This window comes from Lissotriton vulgaris, unplaced genomic scaffold (genome assembly GCF_964263255.1).
Source record: "Lissotriton vulgaris unplaced genomic scaffold, aLisVul1.2 SCAFFOLD_2343, whole genome shotgun sequence".
Taxonomy (NCBI): Eukaryota; Metazoa; Chordata; class Amphibia; order Caudata; family Salamandridae; genus Lissotriton; species Lissotriton vulgaris.
This window is the reverse complement of record NW_028252330.1, coordinates 68,088-93,838: the sequence shown is the minus strand read 5'-3', so window position 1 is coordinate 93,838 and position 25,751 is coordinate 68,088. Positions and strand designations below refer to the sequence as shown.

The following is a 25,751-nucleotide window of genomic DNA, read 5'->3' as shown; positions in this document are numbered from 1 at the left end:
CCCCATCGCCGGTGCCTCAAGTGTTTAGGCCTCGACCAAGACGACCGCACCTGCTCCGACTGCCGGGCCCTGACGTCTAAGGCTAGTCGACCGTGGTCTCGCAAGCGACTGGAGCTCCGGCAGTCGGCCCGCGCCGCTCCAGGTCCCGGTCCCACAGGAGGTCGAGGGACAGGTCGCGGGGTCGGAGCCCTCGCAGCTCCAGGAGTGGTCATCTGTCGTCAGGATCCAAGTCCTCAGGTAAGAGGCATATGAGGTCTTAGAGACATCATTGTTCCTCCGACCCACCCCGACGCTCGCACGATGCGGCCGGGGGTTCGGGTGACACCACCCACGCGGCTCCGCCGGAGTCGCTGTTGTCGCCGCCTGCCCCACACCTTCGAGTCCCTGGGCAAGACGCAACGCCTGAGGAGATCAAGCGGTACCTCATTGCCTTGAGGTCCCTCCCTCCTCAGCCGGGTTCCGTGGCGCCTCCGGGCCCAATGGCCCCGGCTGGAGGGCCTAGCGGGTCGGGTGCTTCGGCTCAGACGCTGTTGGGTGCTTCGGCCCCGGCGGCGACTTTGGTCCCGGCGCCGCAGGCCCTCTCGGGATCCGCTTCCGGATCCGGGTCGTCGCCGGTCGACCTCACGACCTCGCCGATGCCGGCCCTACGGGTGTCTCCCCCGGTGCCTACTATGGGAGCTGTCTCTGATCTTAGCCCCGGTCCGGTTCTGGCGCCGGAGCGGCGCCGATGGGCGCCGCATCCGACAGCATTTGGAGATTTCTATTTCCAAGAACAGGACCCATCTGTTGAACCTGTGCTACAGGAAATGGGTGACAAGGGTGATTGGGAGGGGTCTGAGGACCCTCTGGCACGGGAGTGCCAGTCACCACAGGAATGGACATATGAGCTTGGGGAGGCCAGTGGCATTGACACTTCGCCAGACACTGGATTTGTCTCCCCTCCCACCGTGGCTACGGAGGAGGTGGCTGCTTATAGTGTAATGTTGACATGGGCAGCCAAGGCCTTAAACCTTGAGCTCCCTGTCGCGGCCATGAGGACTAACCTCCTCACAGAGGTCCTTAAACCGCAGGCAAGTTCCAGTGAGCCTCTGCTGCCGTTTAATGAGGCCTTGTATGACGTTCTTGTGGGCACTTGGTCCAAGCCCGCCACAGGTCCGCCTGTGGATAGGAACGTGGCCAGACGCTACCGCTCGGCCCTGGGCGACCCTTGCTTTTTGTCCACCCACCCCACCCCCGAGAGCCTGGCCATCCAGGCCTCCACTTCCCAGACCGCATTCCCGACGGCTTCGCCTGATCGGGAATCCAAAAGGTATGAACAGTTCGGGAAGGTGGTGTTCTCTTCCCTCAGTTTGGGAGTGCGGTCAGTTAATACCGCATGCCTCTTGGGCCGTGATACCCACACCCTGTGGGACGCGGTCGTGGACGTGCTGCCACAATGTCCTGAGGAGGTCCGGGCAAAACTCACCCAAACCCTTGCGGAGGGTCGAGATGCAGCGTGGTATTCCATCTGGTGTCACGGCCCTCTTGACCAAGGGGGCCATCGAGCGCGTTCCTGGGCCAGAAGTAGGGTGTGGTTGTTACTCCCACTACTTTCTGGTACCCAAGAAGAGCAAAGGGGGCCTACGCCCTATCTTGGTTATACTGAACATAAACTGCTTCCTCCGGAAGGAGAAGTTCAAGATGCTGACTCTGGCTCAGGTCTTAGCTGCCCTGGATCCAGGAGACTGGATGGGAGCATTGGACTTGCAGTACGCCTATTTTCACATCCCCGTCCTGCCGGCCCACCGGCGTTACCTCAGGTTCACGGTAGGCCACGAGCACTATCAGTTTACCGTGCTCCCGTTCGACCGTACCAATGCCTCATGGATGTTCACCAAAGTGATGGCGGTGGTCGCAGCCCATCTGCGCAGGTTAGGGGTTTCAGTCTTTCCCTACCACGACGACTGGTTGTTGAAGGCGGGCTCGCCCCAGACAGTAGTCAACCACCTCCAGACTACAGCCGATCTTCTGCATCTGCTGGGATTCTCCATCAACGTGCCGAAGTCACACCTGTGTCCCTCTCAGAAGCTCCTCTTCATCAGAGCGGTTCTGGACTCGGCGCAGTTTCGGGTTTGTCCACCCGAACAGCGGGTTTGGGATATTCAGGCTCTGATTCCGATATTTCAGCCTTTACCTCTGTCAGGTTGACGCTGCGGCTTCTGGGGCTGATGGCCTCCTGCATCCTTCTGGTGCATCACGCCCGGTGGTGGATGCGGGCTCTGCAATGGGACCTAAAGTTTCAGTGGGCCCAGCATCAGGGCAACTTGTCCGACCATGTCTTGATCTCGGAGGGCACTGCAACACGGCTGCAGTGGTGGCTCACGGACTGCGATTGGGTCAGTGGCAGATCCTCTCCCTACCCCACCCGGAGCACGTATGTGTGACGGACGCGTCCCTCCTGGGTTGGGGGAGGCCACATGGGAGAGGCGGAGATCAGGGGTCTCTGGTCGAGTCCCAGCTCCACATCAACCTTCTGGAGCTGCGGGCGATCCGACTTGCACTGAAGGCATTCCTCCCCTCTGTCCGGGGGAGTGTAGTGCAGGTGTTCACAGACAACACCACCGTCATGTGGTACTGCAACAAACAGGGCGGGTGGGGTCGTGGACCCTATGCCAGGAGGCTCTGCTCCTCTGGCAATGGCTGGAACATTCAGGTGTGACCCTGGTGCTTCAAGACCTGGCAGGTTCCCTGAACGCCAGGGCGGACGAACTCAGCCGTCGGTGCATGATGGATCACGAATGGCATCTGAACTCTGACGTGGCGCAAGGCCTCTTTCAGCAGTGGGGAGAGCCTTGGTTAGATCTATTCGCCACAGAAGAGAACGCGCAATGTCATGTGTTCTGCGTGTTGGAGTTTCCAAGGCGGCACTCGCTCAGGGACGCTTTTCGTCGCAATTGGATTTGAGGTCTGTTGTACGCCTTTCCGCCTATACCACTTCTGCCCAGAGTGCTGAAGAAGATCAGGCGCGACCGGGCCCAGGTTATCCTTGTGGCTCCGGACTGGGCACGAAGATACTGGTTTCCCGAGCTACTCAGCATGTCAGTCGATCCCCGGACTCGTCTGCCTCTTCGGGAGGACCTTCTGTCGCAGCAGCAGGGGACGGTCTCCACCCGAACCTGTCTAGTCTCCACCTACAAGCTTGGAGATTGAGCGGCGACAGTTGAGGCCCTTTGACTTGCCTCCCGAAGTCTGTAATGTCATTCTGGCAGCCAGGCGTCCCTCCACAAAGTCGATATACGCCTGCAGGTGGAACAGATTTGTGGCATGGTGCACAGCAAAGGCTGTGGATCCACTCTCTGCACCCCTTTCTGAGGTTCTCCTCTTCCTTCTTTCTCTTGCCCAGCAGGGCTCTGCTCTGGGCACTATCAAGGGCTACCTATCTGCCCTTTCCGCCTTCTTAAGGCTACCTGATCAGCCTTATTTGTTCAAGTCCCCCATTGTAAACAGATTCTTAAAGGGCATCACTCATATGTTCCCTCCTGCTCCTTTCGTGATGCCCTAGTGGGACTTGTATCTTGTACTTACCTACCTAATGTGTGCTCCCTTTGAGCCGCTCCATAACTGTCCTCTCCGTCTTCTTACCTTGAAGACTGCTTTCCTGGTTGCCATCACCTCTGCCAGGAGAGTGAGGGAGCTCCATGCTCGCTCTTCTACACCTCCTTTCCTCTCTCTTCATCCAGACAAGGTTGTGTTGCGGACGAGACCTTTGTTCCTGCCCAAGGTTGTCACGGCCTTCCACATCGGGCAGTCCATCACCTTGCCCACCTTCTTTCCGCCTCCGCATTCCTCGAAAGAGGCAGAGAGGCTCCACCGTCTGGACCCAAAACGAGCGCTCTCTTACTATCTGGATCGCGCACGCAAGTTCTGGGTGGATGACTAACTCTTTCTTGGTTACATGGGCGCTAAGAAGGGAACGGCGGTGCACAAGCGGACCATCTCGCGGTGGATCATCTTGTGTATCCAGGCGTGTTACTCCTTGGCAAAGAAGGAACCCCCTGTGGGACTACGGGCTCATTCTACCTGGGCCACGGTGACTACCACTGCCCTGGGCTGTGGAGTGCCCTTGCTAGATATTTGCCAGGCAGCTACGTGGGCCTCGCTGCACACGTTTGCAAGACATTATTGCCTGGACTCCCAAGTCGGGAGGGATGGCTTCTTTGGCCGTTCCGTCCTCCAGGACTTTCTGGTGTGATATTGGTTCGCAGACCCACCACCGGGGTTGGTATTGCTGGGGTATCTATTCTAAGGTAAGGAATCTCTCACTAACGTGTCTTTCAGATGCACAAGTTACTACTTGTGTAACGATGTATCTGTAAGAGACATTAGTTAGTGATAGATTCCTTACCGACCCACCCATCCTCCCCGTTCTGCGAACCGATATCTAGGGTTAAGGTCATCCCCTTTCAGGGCCCTAGTTTCATGGCACCAGTGTTGGTTCTATCATGGCTCTGCGTATCTGGCACGGAAATGCTGTGTATCAGAACTGACGTCAGCACGCATGGGCGGCGTCTAAGTACTCCGACGTCATTCCGGCGCTAACGACTCCGACGACGGACTCGAAGCCGCGGATGACTCCTGCCGGCGCGCAGGGGTATTGCTACGCAAAATTTTGCGGATCCAGTCTGGCGCCTGGGGATTTTCTAAGATAAGGAATCTATCACTAACTAATGTCTCTTACAGATATATCGTTACACAAGTAGTAACTTGTGCTCCAGACCTCAGATAGCTGACTGGTCGAATCTTTCTACTCAAATGCTCTCCAAATTCCAACAGCCTGTTCACCTGCATGCTTGTCCAAAACCAAGCGCTGCTTCGATACAAACTCAGACCCTAAAGAAAGCACATAACAAGGCCCTGATCGATGTTAAGAAAATCCAGGGGTCACAAAGCTAATTGTCACATTTAACAGCACAAAATAGCTACAGATGGGCATGTCATGCAGAGAAACAAAATCGACTCTGCTAACTCTGGTACACTCTTCTGTGCGTGAGTGAGCAGCCCAACTCAAGAATTTTCTGAGCCCTGGTGAAAAAACAAATGAACAGAAGCTGTGACCTGGGGAGCCCGAACATCGCGGATCCAGAATGGACAACGTTTTTCATTAGACATTTCCATGCAAGTGATACAAAAGACCGCCATACCACCCATGTATAGCAAGCCCATCTGCAATATTGATGGAGCATCTGCTTCGAGCTCAAAGCCATCAGCCCCTTTCCACGCATGCATACCTCTTTTGTCAAAGAGTAGGACCGATTATCAAAGGCAAGATCTGAGTGGGCTCCAGGGCCTGATGGCCTGCCACTGGCCCTCTTAAAACGGACCTTCTTGGTTTGAGCCAGACAGTTAACCAAGCTCTTAGATTGTTTCTGCAGAGCTCAACTATACCAGACTCGTGGCACGGGGCAGATCGTATTACTGTACAATGAGGCCAAGTATTACACCAGCCTTCTCTGGCTTGTTCCAAAATATCAAATGGGTTTCATAGCCAATTCTGGTTCACTCACTAATCTCTCAGCCCTATCAATTTGGACTTGCAAGGTTAAGTCCTCATTCGCCCTATTACATTGCTGCATTATGGACTTCAAGGTAGCATTCAACTATGTACCGAGAGGGGTGCTCTAGGCCAAATTAAAAAAAGGGGGGAATCCCCGCAAAAAGCCATATCAACTAATTCAGTTGCACACCAACACCTGAATTTAAAGTGGGGGTCTGCTCAAACCTGGCTAGGAAAATCCCAACATCACAGGGTGTGTGCTAGCCCCCTAGCCTCTCTACTTTTTAACTTTTTTATTGAGGGTCTCCCATAAACTCTTGATAGTCATCTGCTCTCCACCAATGATCTGGTTGCAGTAGGTAGTCAGCGTATAGGAGTTTGAAGATCTGAGATCTGCCGATCCTTGGTGGATATAAAGTATTAATGGAGTAACCCACAAAAAACTACCCAACATGGGTCAGTATTGCAGCACAATACGTAAGTGGTCGCCAAACTTTCTTTTCATGTAATGCATAAATGCAATTTATTGTATGAATCGTTGGCATTCAATGCGATTTAAATTCAAAGCATTGGTTATTATTGGCAAGCGATACATATTTACAGTGCTCTTGATGTAGGAAAAAACGAAAGGTTGGGGATCAAGTGAATATGTGTGGGTGAAGGACAGGGAAGAGGTGATGTGACATATATTCATCAATTATACATGATATAACCTTTCTGGCCTAAAACAGGGCAATTGTTCCCAGGTATACACATAACCCTGATAGACATCAACTAATTTGGATATCAGTCATCAGAGCTTTTGATGTATGTTTGTGTCGCCAACGTTTCGACCCCTATGTCCTCACTGTGGAGTCTTCATCAGGACAAAGCTGAGAAGAGCACTCTGGGGAACAGCAGGAATACTCGGCCACATTGTAGGAAGTCAGATTAGATTCATTAACTGCGAGTGATTGATTAACCCACAGCATAGACCTAAAAAGCGTTTTCTACATTTTTTGTTTAATCTGAGCTCTTTTAGCCAAGGTCCTTTGACTGGACAGCGGAGTATTCCTGCTGTTTCCCTGTTCAGGTTTGTCCTGATGAAGACCCCACCGTGAGGACTGAATTAACCCTCTTTCAAAGGGGTCGAACGTTGACGACACACACTTACATCACAAGCTCTGATTACTGATTTCCAAATTAGTTGTCTATCAGGGTTATGTGTCTACCAGGGAACAATTGACCTGTTTTAGGCCGGAAACTTTATATTATGTTATGTGCTCCCAGTGGATCTTAGAACAACTGAGTCGGAGTTCTTGTTTCGCAAGAAATTGAAAACCTGGCTCTTTGGTTTCCCCTGGGGGCTAAAGTGGTAAGGTGCCATCCTATATGGATGCCCGCGTTTTCTTGGTGGACAAATTTGGGAGGGTTGGGGTTCAGCGATGTCATAGCGCAGGGACACTCCGGTTGGAGTAACCATTGCACTTTATAAGCTTCCTAATAAGAATAATGATAATAATAATAATAATTGATGTATATATGTCACATCACCTCTGCCCTGTCCTTCACCCACACGTATTCACTCGATCCCCAACCTTCCCTTTTTTCCTACATCAAGAGCATTGTAAATACGTTATATGCTTGAAGAACTGCATTGCCAATAATAACCACTGCTTTGAATTTAAATCGCATTAAATGCCAATGATTCATACAATAAATTGCATTTATGCATTACAAGAAAAGAAAGTTTGGTGAATGCTAATATATTTATTGTTCGTTATAAGTGTTGCTACCGCGACCACTTATTGTACTGCAATGCTGACCCAGGTCGGGTAGTTTTTTGTGTGTTACCCCATTAATACTTAATGTATCCACCAATGATCGGCAGATCTCAGATCTGCAACCTCCTATACGCTGACTACCTTGCCTTCTTGAGTCTCCCAAGGGTAGGTTTGATGCCATGGGTTCCTCGATTAAGCACCGGAAAGAAATTGGAGCAAAGGCCATGGCCCGCCAAGCAACCCTATCCCAAATTTCAAAATCATTACTAGGCCCAAGCCTTTCCCCAGTGCTGGAAGTCATGGAAGCCAAGGTCTCTGAAATTCTTATGGCTCTGAAATCCTTCTAGGTAAGGATAGAAACATACTGAATAACCTTACCAAAAGGTACTATAAATGTGTTCTGCAGCTGTCGAAGTCTTCGTCCACCGCTCAGTTCAGATTGGAACTTGGCCTTCTCGACTAATAAGCAGTGAGTGGGTGCCGGTTGCTTTCTTTATCTATGCCACAAGCTGTGAAGGGCCAGAGCTGGTTCTCTGGAAACCCTATTATGGACCGACGACCTCACCAGCTGGCCTGCTGGGGCACATCTGCCCCAGACATGGTTACTGAGTATTAAAAAACTAATCTGTCTTTGGTCCTACCACGCAGACTGAGCAATCCTAGCCTAATACAAACCTGCTTCACCCTCTTACCTTGCCTGCACATATTCCAACCACCTGATACTAAGATTTCTGGCTCTCTGGCTGGGTAAGTGGCTTTTTTAAAGCACCTATCCCTCTGGTGCAGTCCAACGGAAGAAACTAAATGCAGGGGCTGTGGCCCTTGTGATGAATCCCTCGAGCATGTTCTGTGCCAAGCCTTTTTGGATGAGCGCAAAACAAGTACCCGGGGTGAGTTGAACAGGCTGGGAGTTTGATCCTGTCGGCAGGGCATTATAGCAGCACTTAATCCAGAAAACACGTTCTTGAACATCTGACTGACTACATTTTTCCATCTTGTATTCAAAAGGTTTAGGCCCTCAGGTGGCTCTGTAGTTCCATTGTTTATGCTTTGCGGTTATCCTGCTGTTACTCAGTCCACCTTCAATACTTTGCACCAACACCCCATATGTCTCGCCCTCAGAAGTGGTGCTAGTGGCTGTTACCTTCGTGCTTACTCATTTTTCAGAGGGGTACCTCTGCGAAGGAGCCGGACACAACCTGGTTGCCGCCTCCAATGAATAATTAGCTGCTATACTTAAGCACCTGCACTTTCTTTAAAGCCTTTAGACGTAATCAGTTTGCAGCTAGCGCTTGAAGGCATCTGTTAAATTATTCTGCATTCATATATTTTTTTTTGTACTGGATCTTATATGCTGTCCTAGTATTTTGTCTACCTTTATAAAATGGATTGGATTCATTAGAATTAGACATTGTAAAAGTTTTAAATATCCATATACAATAAAGATGATCATATTCAAATGTAATGGACTGCAGCATATTTAGCCGAATTGACCCGGTTTTCTCACTTTTTAAATAATGTTTACTATTTTTCCCTGTCATTTTGATTGTACTAGAGACCTTTCTAGACATTAGTTGGCTTTTTTAAGGAAATAAACGCTGGTGAATAAGGATAGCAGATAGGCTTAAGATAAAAAACTTTCACTGAGAAAGTATTTAATCTATATTTTATGCAAAGTCCCCTGGGATCCAACGTGTGGCAAGGACTTTTCAGTGCTTTTGATTTCAGTGGAGATGTATTCGAATGAAAATATAGATTTGCAGGTAAATACCTTTTCTTTATTTTGTCTTTAACCCTATCACGGTTTTCTTGCTTTTTCATTACTCATGGGATTGGCAATATACTCTAGGTGGCTAGTACTATCAATGTATTAAACACTAATTGCACTTAACATTATTTTGCAGTGAGTGTTTTTCTCTGTTTTAGGATGGAGATTCTACGATAAGAAATCAGACTTCTTTTTCTTTGAGGTCGCCACAATCAGTTTGTTCCCCCGCAGGAAGTGATGGAACACCTAAAGGTACTCGTAGAGTCACAGTTAATGTTTTGAATGTGTCATATGAGTCCCAGACATTTCCCGTCTGTTTGACCTCTGTCTAGTCAAAAAGATTTGCACATAGAAACTCGCCAACAATTATTTGGTGTATTTAGCAACTCTAGAAATGTTGTATCTAAACTCTGAAGGCTCAAGTTGTTAACTTTTAAATTTTGTGAAATGATTCTAGGGTCAAGACCATCTTTAATCCTGCAATCACAACCTCCACCCTATTCGTCACCAAGTGATGCTCCCCCAGATCTATTGTTAGATTCTCCGGATCGGAAGCAAAAGAAACAGAAGAAATTAAAGATGAGCAAAGATGAGAGAGAGCAGAATGAGAAATCAGCAATGTATGGTATTATTAGTTCTCCTTCAAAGGACTCTACAAAACTTACCTTAAGACTTTCCAGAGTAAGATCTTCGGATTTGGATCAGTCAGATGAAGTGCTTTCAGGAATTGACAACAGTAGTGTTACAGAGGATGATATTTCTTTTAATATACATTATCCAGGAAAGTCTACTAAGTCACCTAATGCTCCTGAAGATGCGGATTGCCCGTTAAATGCTGCTACATGTTTGCCACAAAATGAACAGACCGCATTCCTTCAGGCACAGCAAGTACCTGTTTTACAGCAGACTACATCCCTTGCTGAGAAAATTGCACAGACTCATTTGGTACAACCGCAGACTTTGCTTCAGCAAGCAAGTATAACGCCATACGATGAAGTGGAGCTGGATGCCTTGGCAGAGATTGAAAGGATAGAGCGGGAATCGGCTATTGAGAGGGAGCGATTTTCAAAAGAAGTGCAGGATAAAGGTAACATTCTGACACTGTACTAAAACGGACTTGGTAGATGTCTTGTAGTTATAGCTTCATATGACACTCTAGTAACAAAATTTCCAAAAGTATTTTTAAACAACTCTCCATATGATTACTATTTTAATTGGGGTCCTTTTGGGTGCTTTCATCAGCAATTTGAGAAACACCATTTAATTAAAATGTGATTAAGCAAAGTTCTCTTAGAACTGAAAACTAAAGCCCTTTTAAAAGGGGGCTTACGCACCCTAATCAACATTATACAAGCACTGGAAATTTAATAAAGAAAAACGTCTTGGCATCCATTTACCTTGCATTTGAACAGTTTTTTTGACTATCATGGACTCCCAGATATTTTTAGTCAGTACAGAGACCCTAGAGTAATGTGTTAGTTTAATGGAATAGTTGTGTTTGGTCCTCTGCATTTTAGTCAATAAATGGATTCATATGAAGTCCATAAAATGACTTAGACTAGCCACGTAGGGATCTTTCATTCTGTTATCAAGCAACTGTGTGATCAGGACACCAGCCTAACTGTTTCTAATGCATGGTAAATTCTCTATATTCACATCCTTGCATATCTACAGACATCAGAGGGAGGATCCTGGTTGCCTTATAAAAACTTGTCACAGACTGTATTCCCCTCAAGGAGGAACTTTGTGCTCCAATGACGCTACGTGACCTTCGCAATTCCCCAAACCTTTGCTTTCTTCATTCCATTTTCACTATTGTGTCTTTTGGATCTTTGGCGTTACTGCCGTCTTTTCTACTTGTTTTTGAGGCACGTTTTTCTTTTAGAAACTTTCAGTATGTCTTTGTTTTAATTTAACGTCTGTTACTTCATAGAAGCATAATGTCGATTGAATTAATAGTTTCCTCTCTATAGAAGGTATAGTCACAAAACCATTTTAAAGTTTTGTTTGGTTTGCTGAAGAAGCCTAATAAAGACTAGCAGTTACCTGCATTGTTTGCTTTTTGACTAAAGCCAAGGATTCTAAGGACTGAAGAGCATGCAAGTCTTAAGTGTTGACTAAATGTAGGCTTGCAAAAAAGGTGTTACAGCCCCATGAACATTTCTGATTTCGTCTGATTGGCCAAGTAGTACTAAGGAGGCACTTTAGAAGTAGATAGATTTGTCTTTACTAAACTATGCCATTGGCAGTACAGTCTTTATTTGAGGATTTATTTTCAGTGTGCACTATGCCTTGCTGTCTCATCCTACTAAACCCTACTGCCTTACTTTTGCCTTGTCTTAGTTTATGCGTTCCAGTTGAACACCATTAGCATTGAGCTGGCTCATATATACGAGATACTTAAATCTTAAAGGGGTAGATGCTCCAATTGGTTTTGCAGATATCCATGCCAAGAGCCTTTGCTTTGAGATAACTCTAAAATGCTCCTACTTTTGCTCACGTCTGGTCTTGTAGAGTAGATTGCGAAATAATACAACAATCCGTTAAAGGGCAGAATTGATTGTATCCACTTTTTTGACCTGTGCATTCCTTTACCTAATAGGCAACCTTATCAAACCTGCTTCATAGTTGTTCATTAATACTTCTATTGTTCGGCCAGTGGCACTCAGAAGAGAGCCCTTGTTAGGCCAGGATTGTGTGTTTTCAAATTGTTTGAGTTCGCCACTCATTGGTTGCTACTGTTTCTTTCTTTAAAAAAGCTGGTTTACTGCAGACTGCTGCATCCGACTGTTTAAGTATAGCAGTTCTTCTACTTAGGTTGCCTGGTATGAAGAGATATGGCTGATTCCGTTTACCCCATTGACCACCATTAGGACAATTCCTGGAAGTGATTTTGCCTCCATTCATATGATCTATTTACCATTGAATGCATCGTACCTAATAGTTATTCTCCCCTTTGAAATCTCTCCTGATCAGTTTAGCTGTCCTGTGACTAATGGTTAAAATTGCACACTCGCCCATACTAGTAAAATGTGTACTATATAACTTAAAACATGGGTGTAACAATGTTGATGGAGTGAAGGCCAGTTAAAGTCCATACAGGAAAGAGTTACCTTTAGATTAAAACTCACCCTTTTCTGCAGGACATGTGTTAACATGTCAATTAACTGTTACTGAAAGCTTTTTTTGATCTGGGTTTGCCAAAAATGAATTTGATGCTTTATAGGCTATACCACCCACCATTAATGTCGTTTTTTTATCGACTTCAGCAGTAGTTATTCAGGTAAGGCAACTTCCAAGTCCGTTTTAACAGTAGTCATTGGCCTCCGTATCCTGACACGCAACCAAGGAAAGACCCAGACATGGTTACTCAGCATTTTCCAGAGACCTGAGTAAAAGAAAAGACAGACGTCTGTCCTGTTCTTCAAAATTATAACTTCTTTATTCCCACACGCAGCACCATGTGTGGGGGTGATTGGCATACAGAAATGTGTACGGCACTTTATTGCTGTGTTCAGACGTGCCAGTGATTGTAAGTAAACTGGACCGCCATGGTATTTTGCTACTTTAAGAAGTGAGTCTTGTCCTTCTTTTCCTTTTAAACATTCCTGTTCAGAGGACTCTAGTACTTTGCCCCTAAGCTTCCTAGTTCCAAAGGAAAGAGCCTGCTGCAGAGATTGAGTTTGTTTCAAGCAGTATACCAAATGATCGAGGTTCGTGTTTTTTTCCCAACAATTTATTTTCTGATGTTTTCGTTGACCTGTCACTACTTAACGTACTGTACTTTTCTGATAGGTTGACATAATAAAGAATTTACTTTTGTATCAAGGGTATTAGTGTTCTGATTGATCACTCGGTCCCGTGTAGATTCCAACATTTTAATTACAACTTAATTTAAGAAAGTTTTTCCAGTTTCAAGAAGTCGAGTACCAAAAACATGTTTCCTTCAGCCTCAGATTGGATTTATGCTTGCCCTTACTTGGACATCAGTGGACTTTCATAAAACCACTCAGTGAGCTTTTTGTTTTTTGCCAAGTGTGTATTTCGGTATTGCTTATCTGAGTAGCCATTCCATCCAGTTCCAAGTATTCAGTTTGAATAATGTGTTGTATAGCAAGATGATTTCTGGACAGTGTCGGTTATTGGGCAAATATGCATATCCCTTTACTTCAAAAGCTTCGCTGGTGGACGAAGTCTCTCAAGGTCTGAGAGAATCCATTCATTGTCTTGAACGTTGCAGTGCATTTAATGACTTGGAAAGTTGGGAGTGCAGTTTACTTTAAGTAACTTCAATTTTTAAGTTCTGACCTTTTTGATCAGAACTAACCACTACACCAACAATAAATAATAAAATCCTCATGGGTTACATGCCATCTCTGGCTCTTAAACAATGGCTAACTTCAGTCAGACATTTAGTTGACCAGCCCAATTGTACCATTTAGTGTTTTCTGAGTGGGTACTGTTTCATTTTTTCTCAATTGCTTCTCAGAATATGTATTCTTGATGAAAGGTGAATAGTTCCTCACAGAGGAATCTTTAGAGGTTTCCTTATCCGTTCCGATTTCATACAAATCTGCTCCTCCATTTCCAAATATTGCCCACACCGCCCCCTTTTTTAAAAAAGATTTTCACCATTGCAATTTTGGCTGGACAGTCTCAATTCACTGAGCTCTTTGTGCTGTCATTAGAGCTGTAACAATGTCTTCTTTACGGACCAAACTTCCTCTTGAGACTAAGCCGTTACATTTTATCTGAATCCAGATTCTCATTGTTGCACCTGGGATTCATCTACGTGGATAATGGATGTGTGCATCTATCTTTACCCACAATTCTCCTGAAACTGAAATTTCCTCTCCTATTACTCTAGCAAAGGAATCAAGTTTATTATTTGGGACTTTGTGACGTTAAAGGAATTCATTCACACATTACTACATCTTGTTTAAATAATCCCTTCTACTGAAATATATTTCCACTGTAGCTTACTTGAAGCATTCTAAAATAATTTTTGAAAACACGTTGTTTTGTTCATTTTGCAAGAGCTTGATTTGTAAATTAGCCTCAAATTCTAGTTCTTCCTTGAGAGTTGTGATAGCCAATTTGATGTGGCTTACCTTTGAACCTCTGTCTGTGTTTTCCTGTAAATTCACTGTTTAGATTAACTTGGTCCATTGTGTTCGAATATAACCTTCTTTGAGCTGTTTTAGGTTTTATATAGGGATACAATTGTGTATGCCTCGGGTTTCTTTTGAAGAAAAATTGATTTAATGTTAAATGGAACACAAATGACGTGAACTTTTTTACCTGTTAAATGGTGTAAATGTCTTGACCTTCGCACACAATAAGTGATTGTTTTACTGCTTGATTCACGATAGAAATTCTCATCCTTTATGCACAGATCCGACTTGCTCGCCTGAAACATTTTCTGCAAGTTCAACGTGGGCAGGATTTTTCTGTGCGCATTTAAAATCGTATGTTTTGAAAAACCTTTACATACCTTTCCCAACTAAAGGATTTTCAGTTCGAGTCGTAACCTTAGCCTTTCAAATTTAAATGTTGGCAAATACTTAAAGTATCACCTAAAGAAAATGTAGTCTTGGCCAGGGAGAACTATACTAGCTTTATTAAGAACTGCATAAGTAGTTGAGGTTCTTATGCAGCAGTACGGTGATAATTGAGGTATATTCTTTCCTCTGGTAGTTTGCCCTAGACTTCACCTCATTACACTTCCTAAAAAGGCCACACAAAGGTGTTCTTAATCGTAATTATTTGGTTTGTTTTGTTTCCAAATGTGACCTGTGTACCTATGCTTGTTATACTGTCCATGTTAACGATTCTTGCTGCTGTTATATTGGTTTGTCTAGCTTTAGATTCTTAAGACAACGTATACTTATAATTTCTTCTAAATCGTTAATGGAAGCTGCTATTTGCTTTGTACTTCAAGTAGTCTTACTAGTTGTCATCCAAGGCCCTTTTCCATAAAGAACAAAACTGTCTCTTTAACTGAGTAGTTTCCCACTGCTTGAAATACTAAGAATACAATCAGCCCATCTTCTAATATTGTAGAGTGGAAACTGAGCAGAAAGGTGCAGCAGTATATCTTAAAATACTTTTGATAGTTTCCTTGCTCTGTGTCCTTTAAACTATAGGCAAGCTGGAGAACTGGAAAATATACACCACTGGGGGAAAAAAAGTTCCCGATCAGTGGCCTTCTTGCCTAGATTCTCCAACTGGTCTCATTCCCACCTCAGTCTATTGAGACGTCCCAGGTGTTGAATGGGCTGCACACTTCATGCTGATGGTGCCATTCTGGGCATTATCGGAGGCATCTGAATCAGTTTGCAGAAACTGGTTGATGCATCCAGTAAATGTTTAAGGACAAAACTCTGAGTCTGTCAAGTTTTAGGGCTCCTCCTTCCTATCTCTGTAGATATGTATCATGTGGATTGAGAAGACCCTATTTAATTACAACAGGTAAGTAATATTTATTTTGCTTGCTGAATTATTAACAGCTATGGATTAATTGAAGAATTAAGCTGCCAACTGTGAGCACCTCTTTCGAATTGTTATAATATACATGGCTATGGAATTTACAGGGTGTTGATGGCGCCTCTGTAGTTATGGTTAGGGATTATGTCATAGCTTTAATTGAAAAGGCATTTTTCTTTTTGATACGGATCCCCATTCATAACTGCATGAAACGTTTCCCAAAAGACAATCCACTTTTGGTTTGTCATAGCAATTTTTGTACAGATCTTTCAAGGTGGGGCTGCACAAAAAAAGGTTGGGGGTCTCTTCCCCATTTTTAACTCACACGTAATTTGTTGCCCCTCTATACAGAATGAAAGGGCTTAACCGATTTACTCTAAACTTGGCATGAAAGTAGAACCGTACTCTGGGAAACGCCTTTGCTTTGTTTTGTGGAAATCCTGTTTATTTTTTTTGAAATAAGTATTTTTAAAGTGTTCTAGTCTGGGCTCGAGGATATCCGATTGATAATCTGCAAATCCCCTAAATTCGTAAATATACAGAATAGTTGCTAATGCAATTGAAATGAAAATAAGCTCATCATTAGCCTAGAAAGTGTATTGTCTTACCCATTGCAGATTGTCAAATCTTAATGCGTATTTTCCAAATCATGGACCACTGGTGGCACTTTAAGATTTTGAATCGACTGCTCATTACCAATCATCATAAGATTTTCCTCCGGTCAAAGGGGTGACTAATTTAAGGATGCTTCCTTAATAGGCGAAGGTTACAGAGAAGAGCTAAATTAGGCAATTGCATTACATTCATTGTAACACATTTTCAATTGTCATATTTATACAGCGTGGAAGTGTATCTACAGGACGTCCTTATGACGAGCCAGTTAGCTGTTTATTTTGCTCCCCTGCTGTTGAGCAGACTTCTTGTGCTAAAGGGCAGAGACCGAGGGAGTCTGCCAGTGCCATGTCCTTTTAGGGCACAGGCACTCTCTGGAATTAAGCGGCCTAGTGCTCTCTATCGGGCCACCTCCCCAAATATGCCTGTGGTCTCACCACAACTTGTATGGGGCCAAAGAAAAACTCCTTATTCTCTCCCATTCCGTGATCGGACTGGTGTGCTGAGGGGTGTTTAGATTTTTTTCTTAGCCCCCCCCCCCCCCCCCCCCCCCCCCCCCCCATAAAAAAACGAAGTGCACTTAGCTCCTTTCTGTGGTGCAGATGCACACTCACCTGATTCCAACAAGGTTCAAGAATGCAGTTTATTTTTTTCATTACCTAAGAAAAAATAAAATCATGTCCCACTCATCCCTTTGGCACAGAAAAACACATCTGAGCCTGGGGTTGTCTGGCACCTAGAGAAACATACCAACCACAGACATTTCTAAGCACTAGACACGTTTTTTGAGTGGAGTGGTTGTCTTGTTGGCACCACTTTTTCTTACACACAATTCCCTACACAAGTAGAACATTAATCGCATAAAATAATTTCCTCACATTTTTGTGATGAAAAGTTCCTGAATGTGTAGTAAACAGCACAGCTCCCACCACCCAACGTTTCTACCCTTCTTCAAATAAAAGTACCTCGCATGTGGGTGTGCCAATTGTAGCAGACAGCAACAGGGCAAATGTGAAGCCACGATTTTGTTTGTAGCCTCGACATGGTCGTCATTTAAGCCAAATCCTGTAGAATGCAAACCCCCATCCACATGTCTGGTTTTTATCCGGAACATTTTGAGAACATATAGGATTTTTGGGCCTTTTGCCTTAGGCAGTATTGTTTTCTACCACAGAAACAAAGTTAATGCTAATTCCTTGTCCCCACCCTGGTCCCTCGCCCACACTTTCACATTTGCTATGGATTCTGGTTAAAACAGGTTTTAATTTGTGCAAGCCCAATTAGTCTGGGCTCCACATACCTTCAATAATCGTTGCAGTTGGTTCGTTCCTGTGTGTGGTGGTGACTTTTCCCGAGTCAAAAAAAACGTATATTCCCCCTATGGAATTCGCACCCATATCTCAACCCCACGCTGAAAGGCCTCTGATAACATCTATTTGGGTGTGCCCTTGGAAGGGATATTCTTCTATGTAAGGAATTGGACATGTCTTACTGGGCACAATTTCACTGTCAGCAAATCAGATAAGGGCGGTCTGGCACCCAGCAGTAGAAAGCTTTCAAGTGTAGATGTTGAAAATGTTTCAATACAGGCCCTGAATGAAACCTAAACCGGCATTACGCTTTTGTTTGCTTTCCAATATGCACTGCACCCAGATTTATGCCAGTAAACACCCTAAACCTCATACATGCATTGATAACCGGTGCTCATGTTAACCCAGAGCAACAGAGGTGAAGGTCAAACTGTGGCAATAATAGGTTCCTGTGAAGGGAGACTGAAAGAGTATTAACATACCTTGGAAACAAAATGCAAAAAAAAGTGACAACAGTCATGTTCTGTGCGATCTCCTATATCGGTAGTTGGTGAGTGAGGTTGGGCACCCTTCAATAGAAACCTTAGGATGTGTAGATATTAAAACATATGGTTGTTTTGTGTTTTCATACCGTCCAGGACTAAGGGTAATCCATGACCAGGTACCCTAAATCAGGATTATGCTTGCAGCTGCTTCTCAGTTTTCAAAAGTGCACCCTTAGAAAAAACTCATACAAAGTGTTCTACTGGCCTAGTGTGGGCGGCATCCGTAGATTTCTTGAGCCATACAGAACCAGAAAATATATAGTTTATATACTTTCCATATAGCTAGGAGTTTGATGTCATCAAATTAAAATTGTACCATGAACAGTGATTCTGCCACAGTTTTTTGTGATGTTCGCTAATATTATAGAATTGATTCTACTGTGCCATCATCCGGATGCTTAAAAAGATTGCCCCATATCTGTCGCCTGAAGCCCGCAAACAGTCAACAGTTGCCCTGGTTTCCTCCAGGCTCGACTATTGTAATGCGCTCTATGGGGGCATTAATAAGAAGTCTCTCCATCGCCTCCAGGTGGTGCAGAATGCCGCAGCCAGGATGGTCCTGAACCTCCCTAGGCTTGCATCTGCAACCCAGGCCAGAAAAGATCTCCACTGGCTAACGATCCAGGCCAGGATTTCTTTCAAGCTTATCTGCCTGGCCCATAGGGCAGTTTTTGGATCAATTTCTGAAGGTATCAGGTCCCTTGTCAGCCCCTACACACCCAGCAGAACCCTTCGCTCGGCCTTTAAGAATCTTCTTTCTGTGCCCAAATTTAAAGGGCAAATTTGGGAGGAAGAGCCTTTTCCATCCTGGCCCCTCAACTGTGGAATTCTCTCCCCCTTGAACTTTCCAATCAGCCCTCACTGGGGATTTTCCGTAAACTTTTAAAGACCTGCCTCTTTTCTCAGGTCTACTAATTCTGTGCTACCGTCCTTGCTGAGACCCTATGTTTGTTTGTTGTCTGCGCCTTGATGCCCTCTGGGTTAAGTTTGCGCATTCTAAGATCCCCATTCATTCATTCATTCTGCTGACTGCATTCCCTAGGAAAACCCACACATGTGGTATTGCTGGACTCCAGACATTCAGGGCAAGACGTCCTTAGCGTTCTGAGGTTTGTTTGTGATTGTGAGAATTGCAACAAATTGTTGAGCAGATGTATTACAAAAATGAAAATATTTCCTTATTTTTATTATGTTAAGTCGTTAATGAGAAATCGATGCATGGTTTGCACCAAGACATAGCCCTGAATGTGTAGGTGTTTTGTTTGTAGTTTTTGAATTTGTGCACCGAGAACAAGGAGGTACGTGGTGTTGGACTACCTAATTCCAGCCTTTTAATTTATTATTGTTTAAAGCTTTCACAGGTGAGCAAACATGTCATGATGGTGTTAATAATAAGCCCCCTGCTTCACTGGTTTGTGCGTATGTAGCTTTTACACACCCAACAGTAATTTATGAACATGAAACAGCTATAGAATGTGATTGCATAAACAAGGCCGAAATTAAAGGCACATATGGGTAGGCATTTCCTGGAAAATTATTGCTTTCTTCAATGATATAAAATTAAGGTGGTTATTCATACATCTTTAATGTCTCATTAGCCTGTTTCTGCCTCAGGCTACCCATTAGTATCATTCTATTCAGTCCTTCAGAACTGAGTTCCCTGTTTCCATCATACCAATTGAATGTCAATAGTGTATGTATATTGTATGTATTAAGTGCTGGAGTTTGTTGGACTTTACGTTTGTGTACATGATGGTGGTTTTCATTGTGCTGGATTGGTGTTATCCTTATTGACTTGCTCCTCCGCATCTACATACCTTATATCTGAAAGAAAAAGGTTAGTATTAGATTCCTTACCGTAGAATATCCCCAGGCGTCCGATTGGATCCGGAAACTTTTGCGTAGCAGTACCCCTGCGCGTCGGTAGGCGTCGTCCGCGTCTCCGCGTCCGTCATTGGCGCCGAGATGACGTTGCCGGAGTACTTGGACGCCGCCCTCGCGAACTGACGCCAGTTCTTCTTTTTTCCGCGCCAGCAAGCGCTGATCCCGAAAAAGTGGTACCTCTTAGTCAATTTTTGACTAAACTTTTTCGATCATTTTTGATCCTTTTCGAAGTCTAACGACTCCGACGGTGCCGGTAGGGATGCCCGGGTTTAAACCCTGCGCCGACTGCGACCGACTGATGTCTGTTACCGACCCCCATCGCCAGTGTCTTCATTGCCTGGGCCTCGACCACGACGACAAGTCCTGCTCCGACTGCCGGGCCCTGACACCTAAAGCTAGGTGGGAGCGGTCCCGCAAGCTACTCGAGCTCCGGCAGTTGGCCCGCACCGCTCGAGGTCCCGGTCCGCGAGGTCGAGGGACCGGTCGCGGGGTCGGACCCACCATAGCTCCGGGAGTCATCCTCGGTCTCGAAGTCCTTAGGTAAGCACAAGAAGTCGAAGAGACGTCATCGCTCTTCCGACTCCCCCCAACGCTCGCGTGACGCAGCCAGCTGCGGGCGACGCAGCCTGCTTCATACCCGTCGGTCCCTGGGCAGGACCCGACGCCGGAGGAGATTGAGGCCTTCCCCACGGCCATAAGGTCGCTCACTTCTCCGTCGGGCTCCGCGGCGCCTTCGGGACCAGAGGCCTCGACTGGGGGCCCCAGTGTCCCTGACTTGGGGCCCCAGCGGGTCGGGCGCTTCGGCCCGGCCGCCGCCGGGTGCTTCGGTCCCGATGCCGCCGGTGACTTCGGTCCCGGCGGCGCAGGCCCCCACAGGATCCGGGTCGTCGCTGTCCGACCTTACCACCTCGCCGGCGCCGGCCCCCAGGGTGTTGCCCCCGGCGCCACCTCCAGACGGCGCCGTCCCTGATCCCTCCGTCCCTGATCCCTCCCTCGATCCGGGTCCGATGCCGGAACGGCGTCGCTCAGCGCAGTTTTCGACGCCGATGGGAGATTTCTACTTCTATGACCCGACCCCATCCTTTGGTCCTGAGTCTCAGGAGATGGGTGGCGAGGTGATTGGGAGGGGTCTGAGCACCCTCTGGCACAGGAGTGCCAGTCTTATCAGGACTGGGCAGGTGAGCTAGGGGAGGCCAGTGGTCTGGAGACCTCGCCGGACACTGGCTTCGTCTCCCCTCCTAGCGTGGCTGCTGCGGAGGGGGCTGCCTATAGTGTGGTGTTGACGCGGGCGGCTAAGGCCTTGGGCCTGGAGCTCCCCGTCGCGGCCACTCACCCAACCCCCGAGAGCCTGGTCATCCAGGCCTCTAACTCCCAGACCGCATTCCCGACGGCTCCCCCCCGTTCGGGAATCAAAGAGGTACGAGCAATACGGGAAAAAGTTATTATTCCCTCCCTGAGTTTAGGGCTGCGGTCAGTCAACACCGCGTGCCTCTTGGGCCGTTACATCCACTCTCTGTGGGACACAGTCGTGGACGTGCTGCCACAATGTCCGGTGGAGTTCCAGACTAAACTCACCCAAGCCCTTGCAGAGTGTTGAGATGCAGCACGGTACTCCATCCGGTGTGGGCTGGATACCACGGACTCACTGGGCAGAGCGATGGCAACGACTGTGGCGATCTGTCGCCACGCCTGGTTGAGGTCCGCCAACTATTCGGCTGATGTCCAAAACACCCTTATGGACATGCTGTTTGATGGCCGTCACCTCTTTGGCGGCAAAGCAGACCATGCGCTTGAGCGCTTTAAGGACTCCAGGGCTACGGCCAAGTCCTTGGGCCTCTCGGCCCCGCGCCAGCAAACGGCTGCTTTTCGCTCCTTTCGTGGCCAAGGAAGGGGCGCCCCCACACGTCCTGCCAGCCACGGACCGCAGACTACCGTCCAGCGCGGTGGCGGATGTGGTAAACGCCATGGCGGCGGTCGGGGACAATGGCGAGGCCAGTCCACACCTGCCCCTGCAGCATTCTCCTCAAAACCTTCTAAGTCCGAGCTTTCAGGCCCATGTGACGCCAGTGGGGGGCAGGGTTCGCCATCACCACCTTCACTGGCGCACTGTCACATCGGGTGCTGCAAACCGTCCGAAGGGGCTACTCCCTCCCCTTTGAGGCGACCCCTCCAGCCATACCACCGCAGTACCACCGCGTGTCGGGGGATCACTTGACACTTCTACGAGAGGATGTTACTGCCCTCTTGGCCAAGGGGGCCATCGAGCGCGTTCCTGTGCCAGAAGTAGGGTGTGGCTGTTACTCCCACTACTTTCTGGTACCCAAGAAGGGAAAAGGAGGCCTACGCCCTATCTTGGACCTGCGGAACGTCAAAGGCTTCTTCCGGCAGGATAAGTTCAAGATGCTGACACTGGCTCAGGACCTGTTTTTTCAGGACAAGGGAAAGCCCAAAAGGAATAGCACTAGGGTCCTTGGGCAGTAATCTATTATACAAGACAGAGGACCCTAGTTATTTAGGATCATGTAAATGATAGACATATACTGGATAGTATATAACCTCTGTCCAGCCGGACAGGAATTTATTGGTTAAATATTTTGTAGTAGTTCAAGTATTTCAACATTTATACAAAAAGTGGGCACAACCTGTGACCCACAGGAGACAAGACAAAACAGGTGACAGGAATTTATGTAAAAGCGCACAAGGCGGTCTGTACTATTATTCAGTATGACAGACTAAGATTCATTTTAAGCAAACCATTGTTAAAGGCATTTCTTTGATTTCATAACAACATATGGTGCTTCTAAGGTCGACGACGTTTCGATGCAATTCAGAGATACATGCATCATCTTCAGGACAAATGTCTTGAGACTATTTACATTATTACATAGCCTTTTAGGTCGGCCAGCACGGGAAATTGCTGGAAATCGGTAATGTTGGTTCCTAGGTCGGGAGCGCGGCGGTGCAGTGCTTCCATATGGAATATGTGAGAGGTCTTGCTCAATGGCAGGACGGATGGGGTTCTGGCGGTGATCGCTAAAATGAATCTTAGTCTGTCATACTGAATAATAGTACAGACCGCCTTGTGCGCTTTTTCATAAATTCCTGTCACCTGATAGACATATACTATCCAGTATATGTCTATCATTTACATGATCCTAAATAACTAGGGTCCTCTGTCTTGTATAATAGATAACTGGCTCAGGACCTAGCTGCCCTGAACCCAGGAGACTGGATGGTAGCGTTGGACTTGCACTGCGCTTATTTTCATATCCCCGTCCTGCCGGCCCACCGGCGTTATGCGGTTCACGGTAGGCCACGAGCACTTTCAGTTTACCTTCGGCCTTACCAGCCCCCCACGGGTGTTCACGAAAATGATGGCGGTGGTCGCAGCTCATTTGCGCAGGTTAGGGGTTTGTCTTCCCCTACCTCGACGACTGGTTGTTGAAGGCGGGCTCGCCCCAGACAGTAGTCTGCCACCTTCAGACTACAGCCCACCACCTGCACCTGCTGGGGTTCTCCATCAATATGCCAAAGTCGCACCTGTGTCCCTCTCAGAAGCTCCTCTTCATCGGAGTGGTTCTGGACTCGGCGCAGTTTTGGGTACATCCTCCCGAGCAGCGGGTTCGGGATATTCAGGCTCTGATTCCGATCTTTCAGCCGTTATCCCCAGTCTCGGTTAGGTTGACGCCGCGGCTTCTGGGGCTGATGGCCTCCTGCATCCTTCTGGTGCATCACGCCAGGTGGTGGATGCAGGCTCTGCTGTGGGACCTGAAGTTTCAGTGGGCCCAGCATCAGGGCAACTTGTCCTACCATGGCTTGATCTCGGAGGGCACTGCAAGACAGTTGCAGTGGTGGCTCACGGACTGCGATTGGTTCAGCGGCAGATCCCTCTCCCTACCCCAACCGGAGCACGTAGTTGTGACGGACCCGTCCCTCCAGGGCTGGGGAGGCCACATGGGAGAGGCGGAGATCAGAGGCCTCTGGTCTCCGGCGGAGTCCAGGCTCCACATCAACCTTCTGGAGCTGCAGGCGATCCTGCTTGCACTGAAGGCATTCCTCCCCTCTGTCTGGGGGAGTGTAGTGCAGGTGTTCACGGACAACACCACCGCCATGTGGTAATGCAACAAACAGGGCACGGTGGGGTCGTGGACCCTATGCCAGGAGGCTCTGCGTCTCTGGCAGTGGCTGGAACATCAGCGCGTGACTCTGGTGGTTCAACACCTGGCAGGTTCCTTGAACGCCAGGACAGACGAACTCAGGCGTTGGTGCATGATGGATCACGAATGGCGTCTGAACTCGGACATGGCGCAAAGCCTCTTTCAGAAGTAGGGAGAGCCTTGTTAGATCTATTCGCCATAGAAAAGAACGCACAGAACTGAGGACAATTTCCAAGGCGGCACTTGCTCGGAGAGTGGAGCTGCTGTCTGTTGTACGCCTTTCCGCCTATACCACTTCTGCCCAGAATGCTGAAGAAGATCAGACGCAACCGGCCCAAGTTATCCTTGTGGCTTCGGACTGGGCACGAAGATACAGGTATCCCGCGCTACTCAGCATGTCTGTCGATCCCCGATTCGTCTGCCTCTTCAGGATGACCTTCTGTCGCAGCAGCAGGGGATGGTCCTCCACCCAAACCTGCCCAGTGTCAACCTCCATGCTTGGAAATTGAGCGACGACAGTTGAGGCCATTTGACTTGCCTCCTGAAGTTTGTGATGTGATTCTGGCAGCCAGGCTTCCCTCCACAAAGTTGGTATATGCCTGCAGGTGGAACAAGTTTGTGGCATGGTGCACAGCAAAGGCTGTGGATCCTCTCTGCCCCCCTTTCAGAGGTTCTCCTCTTCCTTCTTACTCTTGCCCAGCCTACCTATCTGCCATGTCTGCCTTCTTGAGGCTTCCTGATCAGCCCTCTCTTTTCAAGTCCCCTGTTGTAAATAGATTCTTAAAGGGCATCATGCACATGTTTCCTCCTGTTCCTTTTGTGATGCCTCAGTGGGACTTGAACCTTGTACTTACTTTTCTGATGTGCGCTCCCTTCGAGCCACTTCCTAACTGTCCTCTCAGTCTTCTTACCCTTCAGACTGCTTTCCTGGTTGCCATCACCTCTGCCAGGAGAGTGAGTGAGCTCCAGGCTCTTTCATCCAAACCTCCCTTCCTTTATGTCCATTCGGACAAGGTTGTGTTGCGGAGAAAACCCTCTTTCCTGCCCAAGGTAGTCAAGGCCTTCCACATTAGGCAGTCCATCACCTTGCCCACCTTCTTTCCGCCTCCGCATCCCTCTAAAGAGGAAGAGCGGCTCCACCGTCTGGACCCAAAACGTGCGCTCTCTTTCTATTTGGATCGCACACGCCAGTTCCGGATGGATGACCAACTCTTTGTTGGTTATGTGGGCGCTAAGAAGGGACGGGCGGTGCACAAACGGACCATCTCTCGGTGGGTCATGCTACTCTTAGCTAAGAAGGAGCCTCCTGTTGGGCTGAGGGCCCATGCCACTCGGGCCACGGCGGCTACTACTGCCCTGGGAGCCCCCTTGCAGGACATCTGTCAGGCAGCTAGTTGGGCCTCGCTGCACACATTCGCTAGACACTACTGTCTGGACAGCCAAGTCCGGAGGGATGGCTTCTTTGGCCGTTCCGTCTTCCAGGACTTTCTGGTGTGATTATTGGTTCGCAGACCCACCACCGGGGTTGGTATTGCTGGTGTATCTGTTCTAAGGTAAGGAATCTAATACTAACCTGTTTCTTTCAGATGCACAAGTTACTTACCTTCGGTAACTATATATCTGTAAGAAACAGTAGTTAGTATTAGATTCCTTACCACCCCACCCATCCTCCCCAATCTGCGAACCGATATCT

The 25,751-nt window shown here is 47.3% G+C and overlaps 1 protein-coding gene across 1 annotated transcript in view; it reads left to right on the top strand.

The window, feature by feature from the left end:
- Nucleotides 1-10,456, top strand: part of LOC147662588 (nipped-B-like protein) — a 309,633-nt gene extending 299,177 nt beyond the window's left edge. Inside the window, exons 6-7 of the mRNA XM_086951061.1 lie at nucleotides 9,223-9,316; nucleotides 9,522-10,456. Of these exons, the coding sequence (XP_086807187.1) occupies nucleotides 9,223-9,316; nucleotides 9,522-10,174 (747 nt within the window). The 3' untranslated portion in view covers nucleotides 10,175-10,456. The remainder of the gene's footprint in view (nucleotides 1-9,222; nucleotides 9,317-9,521) is intronic.
- The last annotated feature ends 15,295 nt before the right edge of the window (nucleotides 10,457-25,751 follow it).